At 37.0% G+C, this 13,186-nt stretch overlaps 1 protein-coding gene across 2 annotated transcripts in view; it reads left to right on the forward strand.

The window, feature by feature from the left end:
* Positions 1–13,186, forward strand: part of LOC119790865 (SH3 and PX domain-containing protein 2A-like) — a 97,043-nt gene that overhangs the window by 80,002 nt on the left and 3,855 nt on the right. The window contains exons 8-13 of one of the 2 annotated variants that reach the window (XM_038296598.1): positions 8–121; positions 7,258–7,341; positions 11,395–11,512; positions 11,600–11,928; positions 12,176–12,225; positions 12,953–13,072. In XM_038296598.1, the coding sequence (XP_038152526.1) occupies positions 8–121; positions 7,258–7,341; positions 11,395–11,512; positions 11,600–11,928; positions 12,176–12,225; positions 12,953–13,072 (815 nt within the window). The remainder of the gene's footprint in view (positions 1–7; positions 122–7,257; positions 7,342–11,394; positions 11,513–11,599; positions 11,929–12,175; positions 12,226–12,952; positions 13,073–13,186) is intronic. The other variant, XM_038296599.1, reaches the window with a different exon arrangement.

Below are 13,186 nucleotides of genomic sequence, written 5' to 3' on the forward strand. Positions count from 1 at the left end.
TTAACAGGTTGGTGGTTTGTCAGCACTGCAGAAGAGCAGGGTTGGGTCCCAGCTACTTATCTCAACTCTCACAATGGGACACGGGACGATTTGGAGCTGGGTGCCTCCAAAGCAGGGGAAGGTAAGTCCCTGTAGAGTGCTGTGTCCACGTATCTAAAATGCAGCCTCAAGTAGTCTGTTCCATTCCCACCTAGCAGTAATTTGGAAAGGTGTTTTATTTATTACTTTTTTGACCATGCTTAGAGGGGCGGAAAACAAGCAATCAATACACCTCATGGCAAACATAGTGACTGTAGCACTATGCTGACATGGGTCTTGTTTTTATTACTATGACAAATAATGTCCAGTGGTAGCTCCAGTTGATTACTATTTGGTTTAGGTTGGCAACAGGCCTTTGTCTCTCTCTTTTTTTTATTTTTCAAGACTTCTTATTTGTTTGGATGGTGTTTGAATGGCATATTTCACTTTAGCATTTCTTTCTAGATCAAGTCAATAAAGTGTTTTCAAGGCAGTAACATAAAAATCAATATTAAAGTCCAGGTTTTCTACAGACAGAGAAAGAATAATAAGAGACACAATCAGGCTTGCTGTGAGTTGCTGTGTCTGACACCTTTTGCTGTTACAAATATGTGGTTAGAGAATTGAGTACATAAATGAGAGGGCAAAAAACTGAATTATGTTTTCATAACATACATGATAAGGCTGTGTATAATTATTTGCAGCCCATGCCAGCACATTGCATTAATGCGGTTTATCTCCACATGTGTTCCTAATTAATTAGGGAATGCAGGCTTTTTCTAAGCTAAACATGGGAAAACGCTGTAATTAAAGCAAAAAAGGAATAATTGTTTGTTACCTTCCTACAAATTAACAACATATAGCTCCCAGTGTTCAGCTCCTCACAGTAGGCCTTTTTATCTTGAACGGCTCCTTTTTCGTGTTTGGGAATACAATTAACTTTGCTACATCTCCTATATACTTAGAGGTTAGCGTGTCTGAATAGCATGTTCACAACTAACATTTTGTCTTTTATTAGATGTCTTTTGTCACAGAGAAATGTCTACCTTTTCTATTGCAAAACCCTTTTGAAAGTTGATAGAGAAAGAGACACTGCTGCTCCTGCAGGGGAGACAAGTCACAATTGGTGATGGTCAGAAGCTGACAAGCCTCCAGGATTGATTCAAAGGTGGCGTCACATTAGTTTAGAATCTATGGCAGAATTTAAGCCTTAAAGTTTAGAGCTGCCCACCTAGCATAGTGACTGAGCTTTAGTTATTTAGCAAAGAAGGAGGAGGGGAAAAATACATAATTAGAAATCCAAATAGGTTTAGATATATACCCCTAAAGACTAAAAACATAAATTCCAGCTAATAGTATATGATTTTTTTTCAAATTGAAAATTATATATATATTTTTTTTCCTTTGCAATGCTGTTTTTTTTTTTTTGCAAACATGTTTTGCTTATGATATGATGAAGTGTTGTAAAACACTGGGGGTTTGAATACTTTTCTAAAGCACTGCACCCAAACACATGCCCCAGTCTTTGATCTGCAACACAGTGAGGAAAACTAGGGACAGCATCTCCTCAGTCAGTTCAACCTGACAGCTAAGGTCCAGCAGCTCTGAACTGCTCTCTCCGTCTGTCTGCCATCAATGCTTCACTTTGTCATAGTGTAGATTCAAACCTTGGTAAACAGCAAGAGGTGCCAGGAAAGACCAAACCACAGTGTCTGAAGCGATGTACTGTACAGTAATGCAGGAGGCAGGAAAGATACAGGGCAGCATTTAGGGCTTTGACCACCTCGGAGTGTGCTCATGAAAGAGGCATGAATTTTCATCAACAGCAGAGATAAAAAAATTATATTTTATATAAGTCATACTGTTTAAATTATGGCACTGGTTAAAAAAAGAAAACCAGCTCTGACATGACTTTAACACTGTTTCATGCATTATCTGCTTATCATTGCAAATTGATGCTGAGTGTTGATGTTAGGGTTTGTGAGTTTACTGAAGTCGCTGTGAGCTATCCAAGAGCTTAATAGCAAACAGTCTTTTTAGTGATTTATTTTCACCAGAATAACAGGCCAAAGTTTACCACCAAAGTCTGGATCCAATCAGCATCGTTTCCCTGTTGGATACACAACAGGCCTTCAACAAGTCTCATCTGATTCTTAGCAAATGAATGGAGTTTAAATCATACTAATGGAGTTCAATCAGGTAAGGTATGGTATTAATTTCAGAATGCAGGTTTTCCCCAAACTCTGGTTAAATACCATTTATAAAACACAGGATTATGCTGGAACCCTGACAACAGATGGGGTTTTGTGGTCAGTACTGGAATGGTACCTGTAGCCAATAGCCAACCCAATAGCACGTTTATTGATTACAAATGTTCAAAGTTGTCAATGCCAATATTCCTTTGTACTCTATAAAGCTGGAGGTAGCTGGGGTTTATTATTTAAGCTGCTGGGGGGTAGGGAGAGACAATCTGTCAGTGTAATTAGTGTTTATGAGTCTACTTAGTCAGAGGAATGGCACGATTCTCACATAGAGCCTCTTTGTCAATTTCTCGTCTGTGATCTGGGGATGTCACATAAAAAAGTTTTGGGAAACCAAAAATTAGAAGTGGTGATTAAAAAAACAAAAAAAAAAAAAAAACATGCAATGTTGTGGAAAAAGTATGTATCCCACACAGATTTAATCTGTTGTTTGTTTGTTTTTTGTCACACTGGGATATCTTGGACCATCTAATAAAATTTTATTATAAGATAAGAAAAGATAATATAGACTTTATTTATCCCACAGTGGAGAATTTCACTTGTCACATTGGCTCAATAGTTAAAAAAAGTCGCTAAAAGGTGGAAAAGGTGGATACATAAAGTGGATCCACATATATACAATGGATCAAGAAAAAAAGTAATAGGACAGAGATTTAAGGTGACATATGTACATTTAAGGTGACTTAAATTTTCGCATTATACATTAAAGTGGTACCAGGTAAGGAGCCACAGTGAGGTAATGAGATAACTAAAACAGCTGACGTCTGTTATTAAACTAGATTATTGCAGAGTTTATTGCACTGGGTATTAAGTTATTTCACAGTTATTGCACAAGTTATTGCAATTAAAGTGCAGCATTGTGACAGGGGTAAGCTGTATAAATTAAATAATCTTAAAAAATAAGTTCATTTTAAGGGAACAAGTTTACCCAAACTGTCTTCATTTTATGGGGGAAAAGTGTTGTTGTGACCTTATTAGATCAAAAATTAACTGTAATTAAACAAGTTTAGAAAATCATAGGTTTTGTTTTATGACAGGGTTAGTCTAGTGAGTGAAATACGACGTGTCCGACAACATAAAGTAGATTAAAATATATCTAAAGGCAGCATATCATGCCCAATCTACAGTAAATCATAACCAGCTGAGGAAATAGTTGACATTTACTGTATGCTAACAGTTACAAAATGAGATCTAAAACTTTGGGTGCTATTAGATCATAGTAAGAGCCATTAGTCACAAATAAGAAGGAGAAAAACAACACAAGGAGGTCACAAAGACAGAAGATACTGAAAAAAAAAATCACTTGCATCTGTTGTCTTACTTAAGGTCAGTCCTTGTACATTATGTATCAATGGAATAAAGATTAGGTTAAACTTACAAAGTGAAAACCTGTTGACCAAAAGTTACATACTGTAGGAGCACATATTTGATTTGCAAAGGAAACCATTTAATTATCCTCAAAGAAACTTTTTGGTGACCAGCGGTGCTGTTACATCTGGTTTCCAATTAATACAGCGTTTTAGAAAAGGAACATCACAACAAATGTTTCCAGACAGTAACCACTGACTGCAATTAATGGAACCATTAATTCTGCTCTTTGATAGACAATAATGAGGAAGAATGTCCAGCCACAAGTTTTTGACCTCAAGCACATAAGTATATTCACCACGGAATGACCGAAAAATAAACTTTAAAGTCTTTAAAGTGGTCTAGTCCAATTCAGACATAATGAATGGGATGCTGTGGCATTGTGCTAAATAGACTGGTCATGCATGACGCAAACTTTCCAAGACCGGTGAATTAAAACGACTCTAAATGAGGACTGAGCCAAATTCCTCCATGGTGATGTAAATGACTCATTGCCAATTGTCACAAATGCTTGATGGCAGCTGTTGCCCTGAAGCGAGGTACAAAGCGGTTATTAGGTTTATGGGGCAATTATCTTTTCACATAGGAGGAGCTTGGTTAGAATTAATTACTTTCGGGTAGAAAAGGTTATTACTATTTTAAATCTGCTTTAATTTACTCATTCTATATTTGTAAAAAAAAAAATGTATGTTGAAAAGCTAAAATTGAAAAATGAAAATGTATAAAAAATATTGAATATTTAAGTGTTATAAAAAAGTTCAGAAATCAGAAAAAAATTTGCAAGGGAGTGCATTTTCCTCAGCACTGTATAACAAAAACCTGAGGTAGCGTCACCTCATCCTGCGTTTGTTGTATTCAAGCTAGTTGTATACGATTGCACCATTTTTACTATGTTTGCCTCCTGACAGAGACACTTTTCCTGACATTTCCATGATTACTGAGACACTAAGTTGAGCAACAGCTCGAAGGAAACACTGAAACAAACAGCTGGCTTTGGTATAAAATGTGTAAGAAATGTACAATTCTTATATTTCATGTGTTCAAACCATTTAAAACTGAAATGTAAGATGACAGTTTGGCAAAGGATGGGGGGTCTGTGTGCAAACTATTTCTGTCCTCTCAGCAGTTGCCAGGCAACACGTGGATGTATGAGGGGGAGAAACAGGCTGGCATATAATCCCTACATAAAACACTGAATTAGTGTTTTCTTAGCAGTGAGTTGTCTTTTATGGCTTTAAAATACTTTCCAATTAAAAAGGAGGTTTGATTTACTAAAGGATAAAGCAGCATTTCTAACTGCAAACTCCAAACAAACCAGATTTTGCAGCCATCTTATTCATAAACGTACCTGTACTATGTACCTGTTCCTCCAGACTCCTTCATTGGGTGAGAGGGTACTGCAAGTCCTCTTGATTTGGGATTAATTATTTAAAACATTGGGTGATTAACAAGAAGGCAATAGTCTAATTTTGTATTGTGTCATATTTATACCTTTAACCTCAAAACTGAACTATGCTCACAGTATGTGTAATAATTAGGCACAAACCTGTTTGAAATTCTAAACGTATATTAACCTTAACCAAAAATATCACATTATCAGAGTATTATGGCTTTACAGCTCCATGCCCATAATATCAGATTTAAAATAATAAAAAAAAGGTTTGCTCTCAAGTCATTTGGTACTTTTGCTTTCACTTGAAGTCGTAGGGAAGTCATATTTGAATGTCAAATCATTCTAGACTATATTGTCCCAAAATTTCTTAAAAAAAAAAAAATTGTGTCTTAAAATCTGTGAGTTTTTTTTTCCCATTATTTTATGCTGGTCAGTTAGTTATACGTCGGCGTGTACACCTAAATTCGGCAAATAATTTATCAATGATCATCTGTCAATGACATTTTTTCGGTCATAGCATATGGATTCATATGTCGCAGCTAATATAAGCAACAGTTGAAATTAAGAAATAAAAATTATTTACTTTACAATTGAGTTGCGTCCCGGTATTCAAAGGAATGGACGTCTGTGTCTTCGGCAGGGGTAGAGCTAACAGAAATAGCAGCATGGCGAGGAAAGGGCTCAAACATGTACGGCTATAAGCCTTTTACACCAAACCAAGCTTCTGCTGCCCTGGCGTCCTATTCCACAACATCCTCCTCTTGCATGTTTCCGCTGTCATAACGTTCCTTGACAGTGTCGTTTCTAAGTGCTACTTGGTCCCAAAGTAATTTCCCATTGGGGACCTAGTAGCACCAAACTTGCTTGCAAACCTTCCACCACAACAATCCTGCTCTGTTGATAAATGACCAATCACATTAACTTAATTTACTCATGTAAAGTCTGGCACCATTTGGGAGAATTTGGAAATGCAATGGTTGGAACAGCCGCTTCCCCACGACTTTAAAAGTAACAAACTAATCAAATACACATTCTAACAACTTACAAATGCTTTGGGTTTACTGTTACTAGTTGTTAACCACATGATCACCAATCTGTCTACGTCGGAAACATGGTGGTAGTAGTATTTGTTTCCCTAATGCCTGAGGTAGCTAGTTTATTTTATTATTACAGAAAATTTACCTTGAAGTTGGCAAATGGCGATGAATGACGCTCCCATCATGTTAGCTCTCATCATATTAGCTGTAGTGCTCCTGCTGTACAAATATCAGTAGGGCAACCTGCGTTCATGATGCTGCAGCTTACTCAAAATTAAATAGAGATGGTTCATACGGTGCACAATATTGAGATAGATTTAGGTATTTAGTATGGATATTATTTAAGTTAGGCATAATTCGGCATAACTTGGACCATTATGTGGCATCATAGTACTGCCATGATACATGCTACATCTAATACACAGCTCACTTTGATTGATGTGCTTGTATCCACATATCATGTATGCTCGTTTCTTCAAGAATGAGATCCTGATAGCAGAGGGAAAATTACTTAACCGAAACCTAATTACTTAACCTAAAATCCTAAACGTGGACGAAGCCAATTTTTAGTAAATCAGGCCATGATCTTATATCTTTTTAAACACTATGTCTGCTTTCGAACAATTTTTTGTCACATTAATGCATTATTATGCAAATTTGTTTTTAAATTTGTTTTAATCATTTTATAGTTAATAGTATAAAAAACAAGCAGTTTAAGAGGACAAATGAAGCATAGATAAGACCCATGTAGAAGGGATTTTTGGTTCTTTTGTTTTGTCTGCATTATAGTATGGACCAGTTCATGGGCACATCTCCAGCAGGTGGTGCTCTCAGTTGGATGTCTTAATTAAACTGCATTCCTGCATCAGCAATCTGTTCTCCAGATGCCCCAACACAACAGGATGAGAAAACCATGCTAACAACATCCTAATTACAGGCCGCAGCGAAGATGTCTTGGTTTTAACACTTCCTCTGTAACCATCCATTCACCCATCCACTCTAACTGCTTATCATGTTTTGTTCTCTGGTCTTGTTTTTATGTCTTCTGTATAGCTAATAATGGGCCTCCTTTGGTCGGACCCATGTCATTTGTGTGCTCTGTGTTTGTATAATGTTTATGCCTGCTCTTCATGTCTCCATGTTTGTTTTTCGTCGTCTGGTCACCTCTTTTGTTTGTCAGTTACTAAGCGACATAAGGCTCATCTGAAGAGGCTGGACCGGAGATGGACGCTGGGGGGTGTCATCAGTCGGCAGCAGAGCCGAGGTGAACTAAGATAAATGACCCATCGCCTCCTACCCTTCCCCTCTCTCTCTCCCCCTGTTCCTTCCTCTGGGTTATTGTTCTCCTCACACCATCTAATTTATTGTCTGTCATCACATGAATCTTCTTGCTTCTCTCTCCATAAGTACATATTTGTTCTGTTTTGCATTTTGTGTTTTCTTGCAGCAAAACCCATTCATCATGTGGCATCATCCACAAAAACTAACCACTAACCGATTTTCAGGTCAAAAGAGCCAGTATAGCAAATTTTAAATAGACACCTTCACACACAATAATTATCCATACTGAGCTCTCAATTAAAACTACTTCTTGTTTGCGATCTGTTATACTTTTGAATGTGAGCTAAAACTAGTAATATGAGCTATGGAGAAAAAAAAAAGAGAAAATTATTACCCAGTCATCTGAAAGTAGTTACATAATAGACTTTGGAATGCCTTAGGCTGCATTTTACAGCAGTGTTTTTCTTTTTATGAGAAAATGAAGCATGTATGTAGATTTGTAATGGGTAATGGCTCTCGCATGAACAAACATCCTACAGTACTTCAAATGAAAAATATGAAAAAACAACAGCAAACAAAAATGAGTGATAAACAAAGAAACTCATTCATACCCATCTTAGTTATTAGCAAAGCAACATCTTACTGGAGTTGTCTTTTGATTACGGAGAAAGAATAGAGGGACGGCTACTCTCAGCACTGCCTACTCCTTTAATGATTGTAAAAAGATTGTTTCCACTCTCCACTTTTGCTGACTCTACAATAATAATTTATATCGATTTCACAACAGATGCATGTTGTGGTTAAGATGTCATCTGATTTGGAATCCCCCCTTCATGCTGTTTTTGTGGGCAAAAAGATCTGCCAAATGTTACAGAGAAGAGTGGAAAGTCCTGGAAAGGAGAAAAATGTGTGTTAATCGTTTCACAAAAAACGACTTTGTATCTACTCTTACTTTTAAACATGCCCCATAGGAACAGGAAGGTATGACACAAGTCTGCTCCTTGGGATCTTGGGAAACCAGAAAAGATTATAATGCTTTTATGTTTACAGCTGTGTGCAAAGCGAGAAGATTATATCTGACAAGACCGGGGACAGTGGGATTTTACCCTTTGTAGTACCCTCAGTTTAACCCTTAGCATTAGACAGACAGCTAATTAACATAATTTCATTGATTTTGTTAAAGTGGTTATAGAATGATTATATAGGGTGTTTGGTGCTGGTCCTTAAAGGGACAGTACACCCAAAACATGATTAGCCTTCATTTTCTACTCACCCCCATGCTGAACAACACTCTGGAGTACTTTTTTGATATCTGAAATGCATCTGGAGATCTGGGAGGCTTCTTGCTGTCTGCTGACATTCAAATAATGGAGGTCTATGGTGCCCGAGACAGAAAGGTCCATAAAAGTCCACAAAAAACGTGTCAATATTCCTCCATACTGTTTGTCGGTTTCCGTAGGCTCGTGAACTCGCAGGCGTGCGCTTTTAGGAAATCCTATACACTACTGTTTATGCTCTAAAACATTCTAAATGACTTCGTTTCGAGTAAATTATGGAGGTTACCCACTCAGGACACTTGGAATCCATTGGACGAGCAGTATGGAGGAATATTGACACGTTTTTTGTGGACTTTTATGGACCTTTCTGCCTCGGGCACCACAGACCTCCATTATTTGAATGTCAGCAGACAGCAAGAAGCCTCCCAGATCTCCAGATGCATTTCAGATATCAAAAAAGTACTCCAGAGTGTTGTTCAGCATGGGGGTGAGTAGAAAATGAAGGCTAATCATGTTTTGGGTGTACTATTCCTTTAAGGTGTGTAACATTGGTTCGGCTGAAAATGGCATATTTGCTGTTTTATAAGCCCTAATGCAAGCCTGGTTATAAGCCCTAGAATGTAATGATAGGTTTTCTTCCTTTTATGGTATGCTCATGAATATTTAGATGAGCTGTGCGCTGATTGGTTGGTTTACAATGAGTGAAGCTGCTGAGCAACGACGCATCATAGCAACAAGCACTCACTCACCGAAACATCACATGGTTGATATAGTAGGGTGACCAGACATCCTCTTTTTCCCAGACATGTCCTACTTTTCAAATCTAAAAATGAGATTCTGGTTGATGTCCTAATTTTTTATATTTTTTTTTGTGGGGGGTTCAAAATATTCCGGGATTTTGGTCGACAACGGTGCTTCCACCCGTCTGCCTTACTGTATATACTCCATCCAGAATGCCTCAAGTGGAAAATTTGGAGTTTAACCTGGTTTAATTTCGTAAAAAGTCTTCGTTAAGCCATTTGCTATCCGATTATTTATCAGTTAATTAAAATATAATTGACAGATAAATCAATTTGCAAAATAATCGTTAGTTGCCGCCCTATTACACTTGTACACATCACAACCATAAACTTAAAAAAATTAATTAATTGGGCTGTTATGTGATTGACCAAAGTGTGTTATATTTGTGTTGTGTAACGAAACTGATACATAGTTTTTACAAGTTTCTTATAAAGAAAAAATATGAAAATAGTATGGAATATTTCTATTCCACTACATATTTTAGAATGATTGAGGTTTTGAATTTGACTAGACCAGTCTATTTCAATAATTTCACCATGTTCAATGTTATCCTTCTGGATTTTGAATCTTACCTTTAGTCGGCCAGGACTAAACTTTTCTGCCACGACTCTCCTGCATTGACTAGTAGTGAAACTGTCAAGAGGGATGCCCATGCCGATGATTCTGCAGCCCCTGGAGTTACTATTATGTTTCTACTTGTAATGCTGTGCTTGCAAGGATTGCCAGCTTACGTAGACTCTGGCAGTGTCCGAATGTCCGCCCTAACCCCTAAATCCCTCAATCACTATATAGAGTGGGGACTATATACTGGACTTTATAGTGAACCCTTAACTGGCCATTTGGACAGATGGTCATTGCTTTCTATCCCCGTTGGTCACGTAACTCTGCCTCCACTGCAGGCCGCTGTGACAACACATCCTCTGGTACAAAGACAGGTACAAAGCTTCTGTCTACGTAAACTGGCCTACCAGGACTTGGTAGGATTACAGTTATGTCATGCTTTCTTCTTTTTTTCTAATGATGGACTCAAAAACTATCCACCTGGAGATTGTTCTGCATTAAACTGTCTTCTTAAAATCTTTGGTTCCTCTCAATTTTGTTTAGAGAGGTTTTAGTAAAGGGGGCTTAGTGCAGATATCCACATCCATCCATCCATCCATTTTCCATCACGCTTATCCCAAATACCTACAAATGTTTATAATTTGATAATAAATAATTACAACATTTCCCTCTCCATATACAATTCATAACTGCAATAATAACAATAATAATTAAAAAAAGGAAAACTGGGAAACAGTCTGCCTCGTTTTCACATAATTTATTTACATAAGCAAAAATTACTGCCCTGATCTAAGCCAATTCTGCTGTTTAATTCTACTAAGCAGTTTTTTTTTATTTGTTAGATGGTAATTTAGAAAAAAAAATAGACATTTTGAAGGGATAAATATGTTTATTCCCGCCACCACGGCGCCTGAGTGCTCTTTATAGGGGGTTATCATCAGACTAAAGCTTAGGGTACAGTGATTACAGTCCTCATGCAGTGCTCTGTGCCCATTAACTCTTTTATAATGTTATGTAAATCATTGTTAAACAATTACCTTAATACTAAAGCGTGTTGCATCTGTAAACGTCCAGTGAAAGATTTTACTACTAAAATAGTAAAAAAGTCTTGCAATTTTTTACTACATTATAAAGATCTTTTGTTTTAGTAAAAGAAAAGTTATAAAAACTGATAGCACATGTTTAAAGTAACTATTAAATGGACACATCTCACAAAAATTATATTTGTTAAAAGAAACGCAAGACTCCATCCACATTTTCTCATTTTGCAAAAATGGTGCCAGCCCTTCAAGAAAACTCTCCAGTTTAGGTTTCTCTTTCCTTGCTTCTTTATTTTTCTTTTTATGTTACATTTTTCAGATCATACATGTTTTCTTTGTCATTCTCTTTTCTGGCAGAAGAGAAGTACATCACAGTACAGCCTTACTGCAGCGAGGGAAAAGATGAAATTGCTTTTGAGAAAGGAGTCATTGTTGAAGTCATTCAGAAGAACCTTGAAGGCTGGTGGTTTATCAGGTATGCCTCTGCTCCCTTGCTGTGGACATATTTTGTCAGCCTTTATATAAAAAAGGGCAAATTTTACAGTTGTCTCTTCTCTTGCAGATACCAAGATAAAGAGGGCTGGGCTCCGGCATCCTACCTCAAGAAAGTGAAGGATGATTTGTCTCCACGTAAAAAGACTGTAACAGGCCCAGTCGAGATCATCGGCAATATCATGGAGATCAGCAACTTGCTTAACAAGAAGTCCTTAAGCGAGAAGAACATGCCAACTGAAGGAGTCCCTGAAAGTCCGCTGGTTGCCAGGAAGGAGATCAGCTTGCCAATCCCCTGCACTGAATCCAGCCCTGTTACTGCCCCACAGGAAGGAAGAAGCAAAATTGAGCCTGCCTCACCCGCTGTAGCCCGGATATCCCCTCATCGGGTGGAAATAGGTCAGCAATAGCAACTTTAGTTTACTTTTTTCTCACAAAACTGGGAGATTTGTCTCTCTCCTCTGATACATTATGCCTTTGAAAAGTATAAGAGATTTGTAAATCACTTCACAGAGTTCAGTATGGTCTTAGATTTTAAAATGGTATTTTAAAAAGATTATCAAGGCTATCATATCTCAAGTCTACTCCCCTAATGGATATAAATGACTAAAAAAATGCCTTTTCTCTCTAATTCCTGTTTTCACAGGTTCGCCTGTCCTCAAGCAAAAACCTCCCCCTCGGAGAGATGCAACCCTGGTAGGAATGTCTCTACTTCTCATCATTTTGTTTTTTATTTATTTCATCCACTTAAAAGTGTTTATCCCCGATGATGGTTTGTTATTTCAATGCTTTTTTCATGTTTGCAGGTTAGTTAAAGAAACAGGTAAATTTAAGCAAGACTATAAAAGAGCATTGTTACCATTTTAAGCCCGTTATTTATTTACCGAACTGAGTATCTGTAGCCTTTTTTATTTATTTTTCTTTATTTTAATTTTATTTCAAACATGTACAGCTGCTCAATGCTTTTTTATGTTTTAATTTAATCTCAAACAGTTTCTATTTAGGAGAAAAGGTAATTTAGGAGACCTACAGGTCTGTCAGTAATCCCACCGGGATGTAATTAGTGTAGTGGGATGTGGTTATGATATTTAATCAATGATAAAGGTTGCAAGTTTACTTTTTCATTCTGAACAAGTTGTTTTTAAACAAAATCACCATCTAAAAAAGTTTTAATTTAAAATAAAAATGATGGTAATGTAATACACAGGTATTAATAAAATGCAATTAATCTAGCCTTTATCAGTCCTCCAAAAAAATCAAGAGTTCTGAAGTAATAAAAATATGACCTTGAAAAAAAATAGCCTTTTTAAGTTTTGTGTTTTATGTAAAATTATTTTCTGAATTGGCTAAAGTTCTATATTATTCTTGTAGTTTTCTTTTCACCCCTGTTGAGAAGTTCTAATAGTCTCCTCTTTTCATTTAGGGTTTTCAGTTGCCCTCCCCTCCAGATCCCCCTGCAGTTGAAGCAGAGTATTACACCATTGCAGATTTCCAGTCATGCATATCAGATGGCATCAGTTTTAATGGTGGACAGAAAGCTGAGGTAAGCACTCTGTCAAGTAAAATCCTGTAAAAACCTATGCAACTGCCTGATTGGATATTTTACAACGTACCTTAATTTCTGAGTCTCTGCTGTACAAGAGTATACTAATTTATC

The sequence above is a fragment of the Cyprinodon tularosa genome, unplaced genomic scaffold, assembly GCF_016077235.1.
Source record: "Cyprinodon tularosa strain WSP-4 unplaced genomic scaffold, ASM1607723v1 ctg372, whole genome shotgun sequence".
NCBI classification, from domain to species: domain Eukaryota; kingdom Metazoa; phylum Chordata; class Actinopteri; order Cyprinodontiformes; family Cyprinodontidae; genus Cyprinodon; species Cyprinodon tularosa.